Source organism: Hemiscyllium ocellatum, chromosome 37, assembly GCF_020745735.1.
Source record: "Hemiscyllium ocellatum isolate sHemOce1 chromosome 37, sHemOce1.pat.X.cur, whole genome shotgun sequence".
NCBI classification, from domain to species: domain Eukaryota; kingdom Metazoa; phylum Chordata; class Chondrichthyes; order Orectolobiformes; family Hemiscylliidae; genus Hemiscyllium; species Hemiscyllium ocellatum.
In genome coordinates, this window is record NC_083437.1 from 44,315,150 (window position 1) to 44,327,390 (window position 12,241).

Here is a 12,241-nt window from a genome sequence, read left to right on the forward strand (position 1 = left end):
AAAAGCGAGCCAGACAAAAAGCGAGAGACAGAAAAAGCGAGCCAGACAGAAAAAGCGAGCCAGACAGAAAAAGCGAGCCAGACAAAAAAAGCGAGCGAGACAGACAGAAAAAGCGAGCGAGATAGACAGAAAAAGCAAGCGAGACAAAAAGCGAGACCGAGAGAAAGCATGCAAGAATAATGCATGCCAGAAAAAAGAGCGAGAGAGAAAACACGAGAGAGAAAGCGAGAGAGCGAGAGAAAAAGCGAGAGAGCGAGAGAAAAAGCGAGAGCGAGAGAAAAAGCGAGAGAGCGAGAGAAAAAGCGAGAGAAAGCATGCAAGACAAATGCATCCCAGAAAAAAAGCAAGAGAGCGAGAGAGAAAATGCGAGCGAGCGGGAGAAAACGCGAGCGAGGCAAAAAGCGAGCGAGCGAGACAAAAAGCGAGACAGACAGAAAAAGTGAGCGAGACAGACAGAAAAAGCGAGGGAGACAAAAAGCGAGAGACAGACAGAAAAAGCGAGCGAGCCAGAAAAAGCGAGCGAGCCAGAAAAAGCGAGCGAGACAGAAAAAGCGAGCGAGCCAGAAAAAGCGAGCGAGACAGACAGAAAAAGCGAGGGAGACAAAAAGCGAGAGAGACAGACAGAAAAAGCGAGTGAGACAGACAGAAAAAGCGAGCGAGACAAAAAGCGAGAGACAGACAGAAAAAGCGAGCGAGCCAGACAGAAAAAGCGAGCGAGCCAGACAGAAAAAGCGAGCGAGCCAGACAGAAAAAGCGAGCCAGACAGACAGAAAAAGCGAGCCAGACAGACAGAAAAAGCGAGGGAGACAAAAAGCGAGAGACAGACAGAAAAAGCGAGCGAGCCAGACAGAAAAAGCGAGCGAGACAAAAAGCGAGAGACAGACAGAAAAAGCGAGCGAGCCAGACAGAAAAAGCGAGAGAGACAGAAAAAGCGAGCGAGACAGACAGAAAAAGCGAGCGAGACAAAAAGCGAGAGACAGACAGAAAAAGCGAGCGAGCCAGACAGAAAAAGCGAGCGAGCCAGACAGAAAAAGCGAGCCAGACAAAAAGCGAGAGACAGAAAAAGCGAGCCAGACAAAAAGCGAGAGACAGAAAAAGCGAGCCAGACAGAAAAAGCGAGCCAGACAGAAAAAGCGAGCCAGACAGAAAAAGCGAGCCAGACAGACAGAAAAAGCGAGCCAGACAGAAAAAGCGAGCGAGACAAAAAGCGAAAGCGAGAGAAAGCATGCAAGAATAATGCATGCCAGAAAAAAGAGCGAGAGAGAAAACACGAGAGAGAAAGCGAGAGAGCGAGAGAAAAAGCGAGAGAAAAAGCGAGAGAGCGAGAGAAAAAGCGAGAGAGCGAGAGAAAGCATGCATGAAAAATGCATCCCAGAAAAAAAGCAAGAGAGAGAGAGAGAAAATGCGAGCGAGCGGGAGAAAACGCGAGCGAGGCAAAAAGCGAGCGAGCGAGACAAAAAGCAAGACAGACAGAAAAAGTGAGCGAGCGAGAAAAAGCGAGCGAGTGAGAAAAAGCGAGCGAGAGAAAGCATGCAAGAAAAATGCATGCCCGAAAAGAAAGCGAGCGAGAGAAAAAGCGAGCGAGAGAAAAAGCGAGCGAGAGAAAAAGCGAGCGAGAGAAAAAGCGAGCGAGAGAAAAAGCGAGCGAGAGAATGCATGCCAGAGACAAAAAGCGAGCCAGACAGACGGAAAAAGCGAGCGAGCGAGACAAAAAGCGAGCAAGACAGACAGAAAGCGAGACAGAAAAAGCGAGCGCGTCAGACAGAAAAAGCGAGCGCGTCAGACAGAAAAAGCGAGCGCGTCAGACAGAAAAAGCGAGAGCAAGAAAGCATGCAAGAAAAATGCATGCCAGAAAAAAGCGAGAGAGAGAAAATGCGAGCGAGCGAGAGAAAAAGCGAGAGCCTGAAAAAAAGCGAGAGCGAGAGAAAGCGAAAAAGCGAGTGAGAGGAAGCACGCAAGAAAAATGCATGCCAGAAAAAACGAGCGAGCCAGACAGAAAAAGCGAGCGAGCCAGACAGAAAAAGCGAGCGAGCCAGACAGAAAAAGCGAGCGAGCCAGACAGAAAAAGCGAGCCAGACAGAAAAAGCGAGCCAGACAAAAAGCGAGAGACAGAAAAAGCGAGCCAGACAGAAAAAGCGAGCCAGACAGAAAAAGCGAGCCAGACAAAAAAAGCGAGCCAGACAAAAAAAGCGAGCGAGACAGACAGAAAAAGCGAGCGAGATAGACAGAAAAAGCGAGCGAGACAAAAAGCGAGACCGAGAGAAAGCATGCAAGAATAATGCATGCCAGAAAAAAGAGCGAGAGAGAAAACACGAGAGAGAAAGCGAGAGAGCGAGAGAAAAAGCGAGAGCGAGAGAAAAAGCGAGAGAGCGAGAGAAAAAGCGAGAGAAAGCATGCAAGAAAAATGCATCCCAGAAAAAAAGCAAGAGAGCGAGAGAGAAAATGCGAGCGAGCGGGAGAAAACGCGAGCGAGGCAAAAAGCGAGCGAGCGAGACAAAAAGCGAGACAGACAGAAAAAGTGAGCGAGACAGACAGAAAAAGCGAGGGAGACAAAAAGCGAGAGACAGACAGAAAAAGCGAGCGAGCCAGAAAAAGCGAGCGAGCCAGAAAAAGCGAGCGAGACAGAAAAAGCGAGCGAGCCAGAAAAAGCGAGCGAGACAGACAGAAAAAGCGAGGGAGACAAAAAGCGAGAGAGACAGACAGAAAAAGCGAGTGAGACAGACAGAAAAAGCGAGCGAGACAAAAAGCGAGAGACAGACAGAAAAAGTGAGCGAGCCAGACAGAAAAAGCGAGCGAGCCAGACAGAAAAAGCGAGCGAGCCAGACAGAAAAAGCGAGCGAGCCAGACAGAAAAAGCGAGCGAGCCAGACAGAAAAAGCGAGCCAGACAGACAGAAAAAGCGAGCCAGACAGACAGAAAAAGCGAGGGAGACAAAAAGCGAGAGACAGACAGAAAAAGCGAGCGAGCCAGACAGAAAAAGCGAGCGAGACAAAAAGCGAGAGACAGACAGAAAAAGCGAGCGAGCCAGACAGAAAAAGCGAGCGAGACAGAAAAAGCGAGCGAGACAGACAGAAAAAGCGAGCGAGACAAAAAGCGAGAGACAGACAGAAAAAGCGAGCGAGCCAGACAGAAAAAGCGAGCGAGACAAAAAGCGAGCGAGCCAGACAGAAAAAGCGAGCGAGCCAGACAGAAAAAGCGAGCCAGACAAAAAGCGAGAGACAGAAAAAGCGAGCCAGACAAAAAGCGAGAGACAGAAAAAGCGAGCCAGACAGAAAAAGCGAGCCAGACAGAAAAAGCGAGCCAGACAGACAGAAAAAGCGAGCCAGACAGAAAAAGCGAGCGAGACAAAAAGCGAGAGCGAGAGAAAGCATGCAAGAATAATGCATGCCAGAAAAAAGAGCGAGAGAGAAAACACGAGAGAGAAAGCGAGAGAGCGAGAGAAAAAGCGAGAGAAAAAGCGAGAGAGCGAGAGAAAAAGCGAGAGAGCGAGAGAAAGCATGCATGAAAAATGCATCCCAGAAAAAAAGCAAGAGAGAGAGAGAGAAAATGCGAGCGAGCGGGAGAAAACGCGAGCGAGGCAAAAAGCGAGCGAGCGAGACAAAAAGCAAGACAGACAGAAAAAGTGAGCGAGCGAGAAAAAGCGAGCGAGTGAGAAAAAGCGAGCGAGAGAAAGCATGCAAGAAAAATGCATGCCCGAAAAGAAAGCGAGCGAGAGAAAAAGCGAGCGAGAGAAAAAGCGAGCGAGAGAAAAAGCGAGCGAGAGAATGCATGCCAGAGACAAAAAGCGAGCCAGACAGACGGAAAAAGCGAGCGAGCGAGACAAAAAGCGAGCAAGACAGACAGAAAGCGAGACAGAAAAAGCGAGCGCGTCAGACAGAAAAAGCGAGCGCGTCAGACAGAAAAAGCGAGCGCGTCAGACAGAAAAAGCGAGAGCAAGAAAGCATGCAAGAAAAATGCATGCCAGAAAAAAGCGAGAGAGAGAAAATGCGAGCGAGCGAGAGAAAAAGCGAGAGCCTGAAAAAAAGCGAGAGCGAGAGAAAGCGAAAAAGCGAGTGAGAGGAAGCACGCAAGAAAAATGCATGCCAGAAAAAACGAGCGAGCCAGACAGAAAAAGCGAGCGAGACTGAGAGAAAAAGTGAGCGAGAGAAAAAGCGAGAGCGAGAAAAATGCATGCCAGAAAAATGCATGCCAGAAAAAAGAGCGAGAGAGAGAAAACACGAGAAAGCGAGAGACTGACAGAAAAAGCAAGAGCGAGAGGAAAATCAAGAGCGAGAGGAAAAGCAAGAGCGAGAGAAAGCATGCAAGAAAAATGCATCCCAGAAAAAAGCAAGAGAGAGAGAGAGAAAATGCGAGCGAGCGGGAGAAAACGCGAGCGAGCGAAAAATCAAGCGAGACAAAAAGTGAGACAGACAGAAAAAGCGAGCGGGCGAGACAAAAAGCGAGCGAGAGAAAGCATGCAAGAAAAATGCATCCCAGAAAAAAGCAAGAGAGAGAGAGAGAAAATGCGAGCGAGCGGGAGAAAACGCGAGCGAGCGAAAAATCAAGCGAGACAAAAAGTGAAACAGACAGAAAAAGCGAGCGGGCGAGACAAAGCATGCAAGAAAAATGCATGCCAGAAAAAAAAACGAGAGAGAAAAAGCGAGCGAGAGAATGCATGCCAGAGACAAAAAGCGAGCGAGCGAGACAAAAAGCGAGCCAGACAGACAGAAAAAGCGAGCGAGACAGAAAAAGCGAGCGAGACAGACAGACAAAGCGAGCGAGCGAGACAAAAAGCGAGCCAGACAGACAGAAAAAGCGAGCCAGACAGACAGAAAAAGCGAGCCAGACAGACAGAAAAAGCGAGCGAGCGAGACAGAAAAAGCGAGCGAGACAGACAGAAAAAGCGAGCGAGACAGACAGAAAAAGCGAGCGAGACAGACAGAAAAAGCGAGCGAGACAGACAGAAAAAGCGAGCGAGACAGACAGAAAAAGCGAGGGAGACAAAAAGCGAGCCAGACAGACAGAAAAAGCGAGCCAGACAGACAGAAAAAGCGAGCCAGACAGACAGAAAAAGCGAGCCAGACAGACAGAAAAAGCGAGCCAGACAGACAGAAAAAGCGAGACAGACAGACAGAAAAAGCGAGACAGACAGACAGAAAAAGCGAGACAGACAGACAGAAAAAGCGAGACAGACAGACAGAAAAAGCGAGCGAGACAGACAGAAAAAGCGAGCGAGACAGACAGAAAAAGCGAGCGAGACAGACAGAAAAAGCGAGCGAGACAGACAGAAAAAGCGAGCGAGACAGACAGAAAAAGCGAGCGAGACAGACAGAAAAAGCGAGCGAGACAAAAAGCGAGAGCGAGAGAAAGCATGCAAGAATAATGCATGCCAGAAAAAAGAGCGAGAGAGAGAAAACACGAGAGAGAAAGCGAGAGACCGACAGAAAAAGCGAGAGAGCGAGAGAAAAAGCGAGAGCGAGAGAAAAAGCGAGAGCGAGAGAAAGCATGCAAGAAAAATGCATCCCAGAAAAAAAGCAAGAGAGAGAGAGAGAGAAAATGCGAGCGAGCGGGAGAAAACGCGAGCGAGGCAAAAAGCGAGCGAGCGAGACAAAAAGCGAGACAGACAGAAAAAGTGAGCAAGCGAGAAAAAGCGAGCGAGTGAGAAAAAGCGAGCGAGAGAAAGCATGCAAGAAAAATGCATGCCCGAAAAGAAAGCGAGCGAGAAAAAGCGAGCGAGAGAAAAAGCGAGCGAGAGAAAAAGCGAGCGAGAGAATGCATGCCAGAGACAAAAAGCGAGCCAGACAGACAGAAAAAGCGAGCGAGCGAGACAAAAAGCGAGCAAGACAGACAGAAAGCGAGACAGAAAAAGCGAGCGCGTCAGACAGAAAAAGCGAGAGAGTGAGAAAAAGCGAGAGCAAGAAAGCATGCAAGAAAAATGCATGCCAGTAAAAAGCGAGAGAGAGAGAAAATGCGAGCGAGCGAGAGAAAAAGCGAGAGCCTGAAAAAAAGCGAGAGCGAGAGAAAGCGAAAAAGCGAGTGAGAGGAAGCACGCAAGAAAAATGCATGCCAGAAAAAACGAGCGAGCCAGACAGAAATGGCGAGCGAGACCGAGAGAAAAAGTGAGCGACAGAAAAAGCGAGAGCGAGAAAAATGCATGCCAGAAAAATGCATGCCAGAAAAAAGAGCGAGAGAGAGAAAACACGAGAGAGAAAGCGAGAGACTGACAGAAAAAGCAAGAGCGAGAGGAAAAGCAAGAGCGAGAGAAAGCATGCAAGAAAAATGCATCCCAGAAAAAAGCAAGAGAGAGAGAGAGAAAATGCGAGCGAGCGAAAAATCAAGCGAGACAAAAAGTGAGACAGACAGAAAAAGCGAGCGGGCGAGACAAAAAGCGAGCGAGAGAAAGCATGCAAGAAAAATGCATGCCAGAAAAAAAACGAGAGAGAGAAAAAGCGAGCGAGAGAATGCATGCCAGAGACAAAAAGCGAGCGAGCGAGACAAAAAGCGAGCGAGCCAGACAGACAGAAAAAGCGAGCGAGACAGACAGACAAAAAGCGAGCGAGACAAAAAGCGAGCGAGACAGAAAAAGCGAGCGAGACAGACAGAAAAAGCGAGCGAGACAGACAGAAAAAGCGAGCGAGACAGACAGAAAAAGCGAGCGAGACAGACAGACAAAAAGCGAGCGAGACAAAAAGCGAGCGAGACAGACAGAAAAAGCGAGCGAGAGAAAGCATGCCAGAAAAAAAACCGAGAGAGAGAGAGAGAAAAAGCGATCGGGCGAGACAGACAGAAAAAGCGAGCGAGACAAAAAGCGAGAGTGAGAGAAAGCATGCAAGAACAATGCTTGCCAGAACAAAGAGCGAGAGAGAGAACACGAGAGAGAAAGCGAGAGACCGACAGAAAAAGCGAGAGCGAGACAAAAAGCGAGCCAGACAGACAGAAAAAGCGAGCGAGACAGACAAACAAAAAGCGAGCGAGTCAGACAGAAAAAGCGAGCGAAAGCATGCCAGAAAAAGCGAGCGAGACAAAAAGCGAGAGTGAGAGAAAGCATGCAAGAACAATGCATGCCAGAAAAAAGAGCGCGAGAGAGAGAGAACACGAGAGAGAAAGCGAGAGACCGACAGAAAAAGCGAGAGCGAGAGGAAAAGCGAGAGTGAGAGAAAGCATGCAAGAAAAATGCATCCCAGAAAAAAGCGAGTGAGACAGACAGAAAAAGCGAGCGAGTGAGACAAAAAGCGAGCAACACAAAAAACGAGACAGAGAGAAAAAGCGAGCGAGACAGAAAAAGCGAGCGAGACAGAAAAAGCGAGCGAGACCGACAGAAAAAGTGAGCGCGAGAGAAAGCATGCAAGAAAAATGCATCCCAGAAAAAAGCGAGCAAGACAGACAGAAAATGCGAGCGAGACAAAAACGAGAGCGAGAGAGCATGCAAGAACAATGCATGCCAGAAAAAAGAGCGAGAGAGAGAGAGAACACGAGAGAGAAAGCGAGAGACCGACAGAAAAAGCGAGAGACCGACAGAAAAAGCGAGAGACCGACAGAAAAAGCGAGAGACCGACAGAAAAAGCGAGAGCGAGAGGAAAAGCGAGAGTGAGAGAAAGCATGCAAGAAAAATGCATCCCAGAAAAAAAGCGAGCGACAGACAGACAGAAAAAGCGAGCGAGACAGACAGAAAAAGCGAGCGAGACAGACAGAAAAAGCGAGCGAGACAGACAGAAAAAGCGAGCGAGACAGACAGAAAAAGCGAGAGACAGACAGAAAAAGCGAGCGAGACAAAAAGCGAGAGACAGACAGAAAAAGCGAGCGAGCCAAAAAGCGAGAGACAGACAGAAAAAGCGAGCGAGCCAGACAGAAAAAGCGAGCGAGCCAGACAGAAAAAGCGAGCCAGACAGAAAAAGCGAGCGAGACAAAAAGCGAGAGACAGACAGAAAAAGCGAGCCAGTCAAAAAAAGCGAGCGAGACAGACAGAAAAAGCGAGCGAGACAGACAGAAAAAGCGAGCGAGACAAAAAGCGAGAGCGAGAGAAAGCATGCAAGAATAATGCATGCCAGAAAAAAGAGCGAGAGAGAAAACACGAGAGAGAAAGCGAGAGACCGACAGAAAAAGCGAGAGAGCGAGACAAAAAGCGAGAGAGCGAGAGAAAAAGCGAGAGAGCGAGAGAAAAAGCGAGAGAGCGAGAGAAAAGGCGAGAGAGCGAGAGAAAAAGCGAGAGAGCGAGAGAAAAAGCGAGAGAGCGAGAGAAAAAGCGAGAGCGAGAGAAAGCATGCAAGAAAAATGCATCCCAGAAAAAAAGCAAGAGAGAGAGAAAATGCGAGCGAGCGGGAGAAAACGCGAGCGAGGCAAAAAGCGAGCGAGCGAGACAAAAAGCGAGACAGACAGAAAAAGTGTGCGAGCGAGAAAAAGCGAGCGAGTGAGAAAAAGCGAGCGAGAGAAAGCATGCAAGAAAAATGCATGCCCGAAAAGAAAGCGAGCGAGAGAAAAAGCGAGCGAGAGAAAAAGCGAGCGAGAGAATGCATGCCAGAGACAAAAAGCGAGCCAGACAGACAGAAAAAGCGAGCGAGCGAGACAAAAAGCGAGCAAGACAGACAGAAAGCGAGACAGAAAAAGCGAGCGCGTCAGACAGAAAAAGCGAGCGAGTGAGAAAAAGCGAGAGCAAGAAAGCATGCAAGAAAAATGCATGCCAGTAAAAAGCGAGAGAGAGAGAAAATGCGAGCGAGCGAGAGAAAAAGCGAGAGCCTGAAAAAAAGCGAGAGCGAGAGAAAGCGAAAAAGCGAGTGAGAGGAAGCACGCAAGAAAAATGCATGCCAGAAAAAACGAGCGAGCCAGACAGAAATGGCGAGCGAGACCGAGAGAAAAAGTGAGCGAGAGAAAAAGCGAGAGCGAGAAAAATGCATGCCAGAAAACTGCATGCCAGAAAAAAGAGCGAGAGAGAGAAAACTCGAGAGACTGACAGAAAAAGCAAGAGCGAGAGGAAAAGCAAGAGCGAGAGAAAGCATGCAAGAAAAATGCATCCCAGAAAAAAGCAAGAGAGAGAGAGAGAGAAAATGCGAGCGAGCGGGAGAAAACACGAGCGAGCGAAAAATCAAGCGAGACAAAAAGTGAGACAGACAGAAAAAGCGAGCGGGCGAGACAAAAAGCGAGTGAGAGAAAGCATGCAAGAAAAATGCATGCCAGAAAAAAAAACGAGAGAGAGAAAAAGCGAGCGAGAGAATGCATGCCAGAGACAAAAAGCGAGCGAGCGAGACAAAAAGCGAGCCAGACAGACAGAAAAAGCGAGCGAGCCAGACAAACAAAAAGCGAGCGAGACAAAAAGCGAGCGAGACAAAAAGCGAGCGAGACAAAAAGCGAGCGAGACAAAAAGCGAGCGAGACAAAAAGCAAGCGAGACAGACAGAAAAAGCGAGCGAGAGAAAGCATGCCAGAAAAAAAACCGAGAGAGAGAGAGAGAAAAAGCGATCGGGCGAGACAGACAGAAAAAGCGAGCGAGACAAAAAGCGAGAGTGAGAGAAAGCATGCAAGAACAATGCTTGCCAGAAAAAAGAGCGAGAGAGAGAGAGAACACGAGAGAGAAAGCGAGAGACCGACAGAAAAAGCGAGAGCGAGACAAAAAGCGAGCCAGACAGACAGAAAAAGCGAGCGAGACAGACAAACAAAAAGCGAGCGAGACAAAAAGCGAGCGAGTCAGACAGAAAAAGCGAGCGAGAGAAAGCATGCCAGAAAAAAAAACTGAGAGAGAGAGAGAGAAAAAGCGATCGGGCGAGACAGACAGAAAAAGCGAGCGAGACAAAAAGCGAGAGTGAGAGAAAGCATGCAAGAACAATGCATGCCAGAAAAAAGAGCGAGAGAGAGAGAGAACACGAGAGAGAAAGCGAGAGACCGACAGAAAAAGCGAGAGCGAGAGGAAAAGCGAGAGTGAGAGAAAGCATGCAAGAAAAATGCATCCCAGAAAAAAGCGAGTGAGACAGACAGAAAAAGCGAGCGAGTGAGACAAAAAGCGAGCAACACAAAAAACGAGACAGAGAGAAAAAGCGAGCGAGACAGAAAAAGCGAGCGAGACAGAAAAAGCGAGCAAGACCGACAGAAAAAGTGAGCGAGAGAAAAAGCGAGAGCGAGAGAAAGCATGCAAGAAAAATGCATCCCAGAAAAAAGCGAGCGAGACAGACAGAAAAAGCGAGCGAGACAAAAAGCGAGAGCGAGAGAGCATGCAAGAACAATGCATGCCAGAAAAAAGAGCGAGAGAGAGAGAACACGAGAGAGAAAGCGAGAGACCGACAGAAAAAGCGAGAGACCGACAGAAAAAGCGAGAGCGAGAGGAAAAGCGAGAGTGAGAGAAAGCATGCAAGAAAAATGCATCCCAGAAAAAAAGCGAGCGAGACAGACAGAAAAAGCGAGCGAGTGAGACAAAAAGCGAGCAACACAAAAAACGAGACAGAGAGAAAAAGCGAGCGAGACAGAAAAAGCGAGCGAGACAGAAAAAGCGAGCGAGACCGACAGAAAAAGTGAGCGAGAGAAAAAGCGAGAGCGAGAGAAAGCATGCAAGAAAAATGCATCCCAGAAAAAAGCGAGCGAGACAGACAGAAAAAGCGAGCGAGACAAAAAGCGAGAGCGAGAGAGCATGCAAGAACAATGCATGCCAGAAAAAAGAGCGAGAGAGAGAGAACACGAGAGAGAAAGCGAGAGACCGACAGAAAAAGCGAGAGACCGACAGAAAAAGCGAGAGCGAGAGGAAAAGCGAGAGTGAGAGAAAGCATGCAAGAAAAATGCATCCCAGAAAAAAAGCGAGTGAGACAGACAGAAAAAGCGAGCGAGAGAGACAAAAAGCAAGCGACACAAAAAACGAGACAGAGAGAAAAAGCGAGCGAGACAGAAAAAGCGAGAGACAGACAGAAAAAGCAAGTGAGAGAAAGCGCGAGAGCGTAAGACAGAGAAAAAGTGAACGAGCGAGAAAATTGGAGACCGGACAGAAAAAGCGAGCGAGACCGACAGAAAAAGCGAGCGAGAGAAAGCATGCCAGAAAAAAAACTGCGAGAGAAAAAGCGAGCGAGACAGACAGAAAAAGCGAGCGAGACAGACAGAAAAAGCGAGACAGACAGAAAAAGCGAGCGAGCGAGACAGAAAAAGCGAGCGAGCGAGACAGAAAAAGCGAGCGAGCGAGACAGAAAAAGCGAGCGAGACAGAAAAAGCGAGCGAGACAGACAGAAAAAGCGAGGGAGACAAAAAGCGAGCGAGACAGACAGAAAAAGCGAGGGAGACAAAAAGCGAGCCAGACAGACAGAAAAAGCGAGCCAGACAGACAGAAAAAGCGAGCCAGACAGACAGAAAAAGCGAGCCAGACAGACAGAAAAAGCGAGCCAGACAGACAGAAAAAGCGAGCGAGACAAACAGAAAAAGCGAGCGAGACAAAAAGCGAGCGAGCCAGACAGAAAAAGCAAGCGAGCCAGACAGAAAAAGCGAGGGAGACAAAAAGCGAGAGACAGACAGAAAAAGCGAGCGAGACAGACAGAAAAAGCGAGCGAGACAAAAAGCGAGCGAGCCAGACAGAAAAAGCGAGCGAGCCAGACAGAAAAAGCGAGCGAGACAGAAAAAGCGAGCGAGACAGAAAAAGCGAGCGAGACAAAAAGGGAGAGACAGACAGAAAAAGCGAGCCAGACAGACAGAAAAAGCGAGCGAGACAGACAGAAAAAGCGAGCGAGACAGACAGAAAAAGCGAGCGAGCCAGACAGAAAAAGCGAGCGAGCCAGACAGAAAAAGCGAGCGAGACAGAAAAAGCGAGCGAGACAGAAAAAGCGAGCGAGACAGACAGAAAAAGCGAGGGAGACAAAAAGCGAGAGACAGACAGAAAAAGCGAGTGAGACAGACAGAAAAAGCGAGCGAGACAAAAAGCGAGAGACAGAAAAAGCGAGCGAGCCAGACAGAAAAAGCGAGCGAGGCTGACAGAAAAAGCGAGGGAGACAAAAAGCGAGAGACAGACAGAAAAAGCGAGCAAGACAGACAGAAAAAGCGAGCGAGACAAAAAGCGAGAGACAGACAGAAAAAGCGAGCGAGCCAGACAGAAAAAGCGAGCCAGACAGAAAAAGCGAGCCAGACAGAAAGCGAGAGCCAGACAGAAAAAGCGAGCGAGACAGAAAAAGCGAGCAAGACAGACAGAAAATGCGAGCAAGACAGACAGAAAAAGCGAGCGAGACAGACAGAAAAAGCGAGCCAGACAGACAGAAAAAGCGAGCCAGACAGACAGAAAAAGCGAGCCAGACAGACAGAAAAAGCGAG

General features: G+C 48.5%; 3 protein-coding genes across 5 annotated transcripts in view; 2 read left to right on the forward strand and 1 right to left on the reverse strand.

Annotated features, from left to right (window-relative positions):
• Positions 1 to 12,241, reverse strand: part of LOC132833633 (polyhomeotic-like protein 2) — a 470,309-nt gene that overhangs the window by 300,312 nt on the left and 157,756 nt on the right. The window lies entirely within an intron of this gene.
• On the forward strand, positions 510 to 4,403 carry LOC132833538 (uncharacterized; the record flags this gene model as incomplete). Its single annotated transcript, XM_060851899.1, has 2 exons — positions 510 to 554; positions 4,239 to 4,403. Coding segments are annotated over 2 exons (210 nt in total), but the record flags the coding sequence as incomplete, so codon positions are not given.
• The window catches only part of LOC132833539 (zinc finger CCCH domain-containing protein 13-like), a gene marked incomplete at its 5' end in the record, with an annotated part of 33,195 nt that continues 29,057 nt past the window's right edge, over positions 8,104 to 12,241 (forward strand). Inside the window, one exon of the mRNA XM_060851900.1 lies at positions 8,104 to 8,163. Within this exon, the coding sequence (XP_060707883.1) occupies positions 8,104 to 8,163 (60 nt within the window). The remainder of the gene's footprint in view (positions 8,164 to 12,241) is intronic.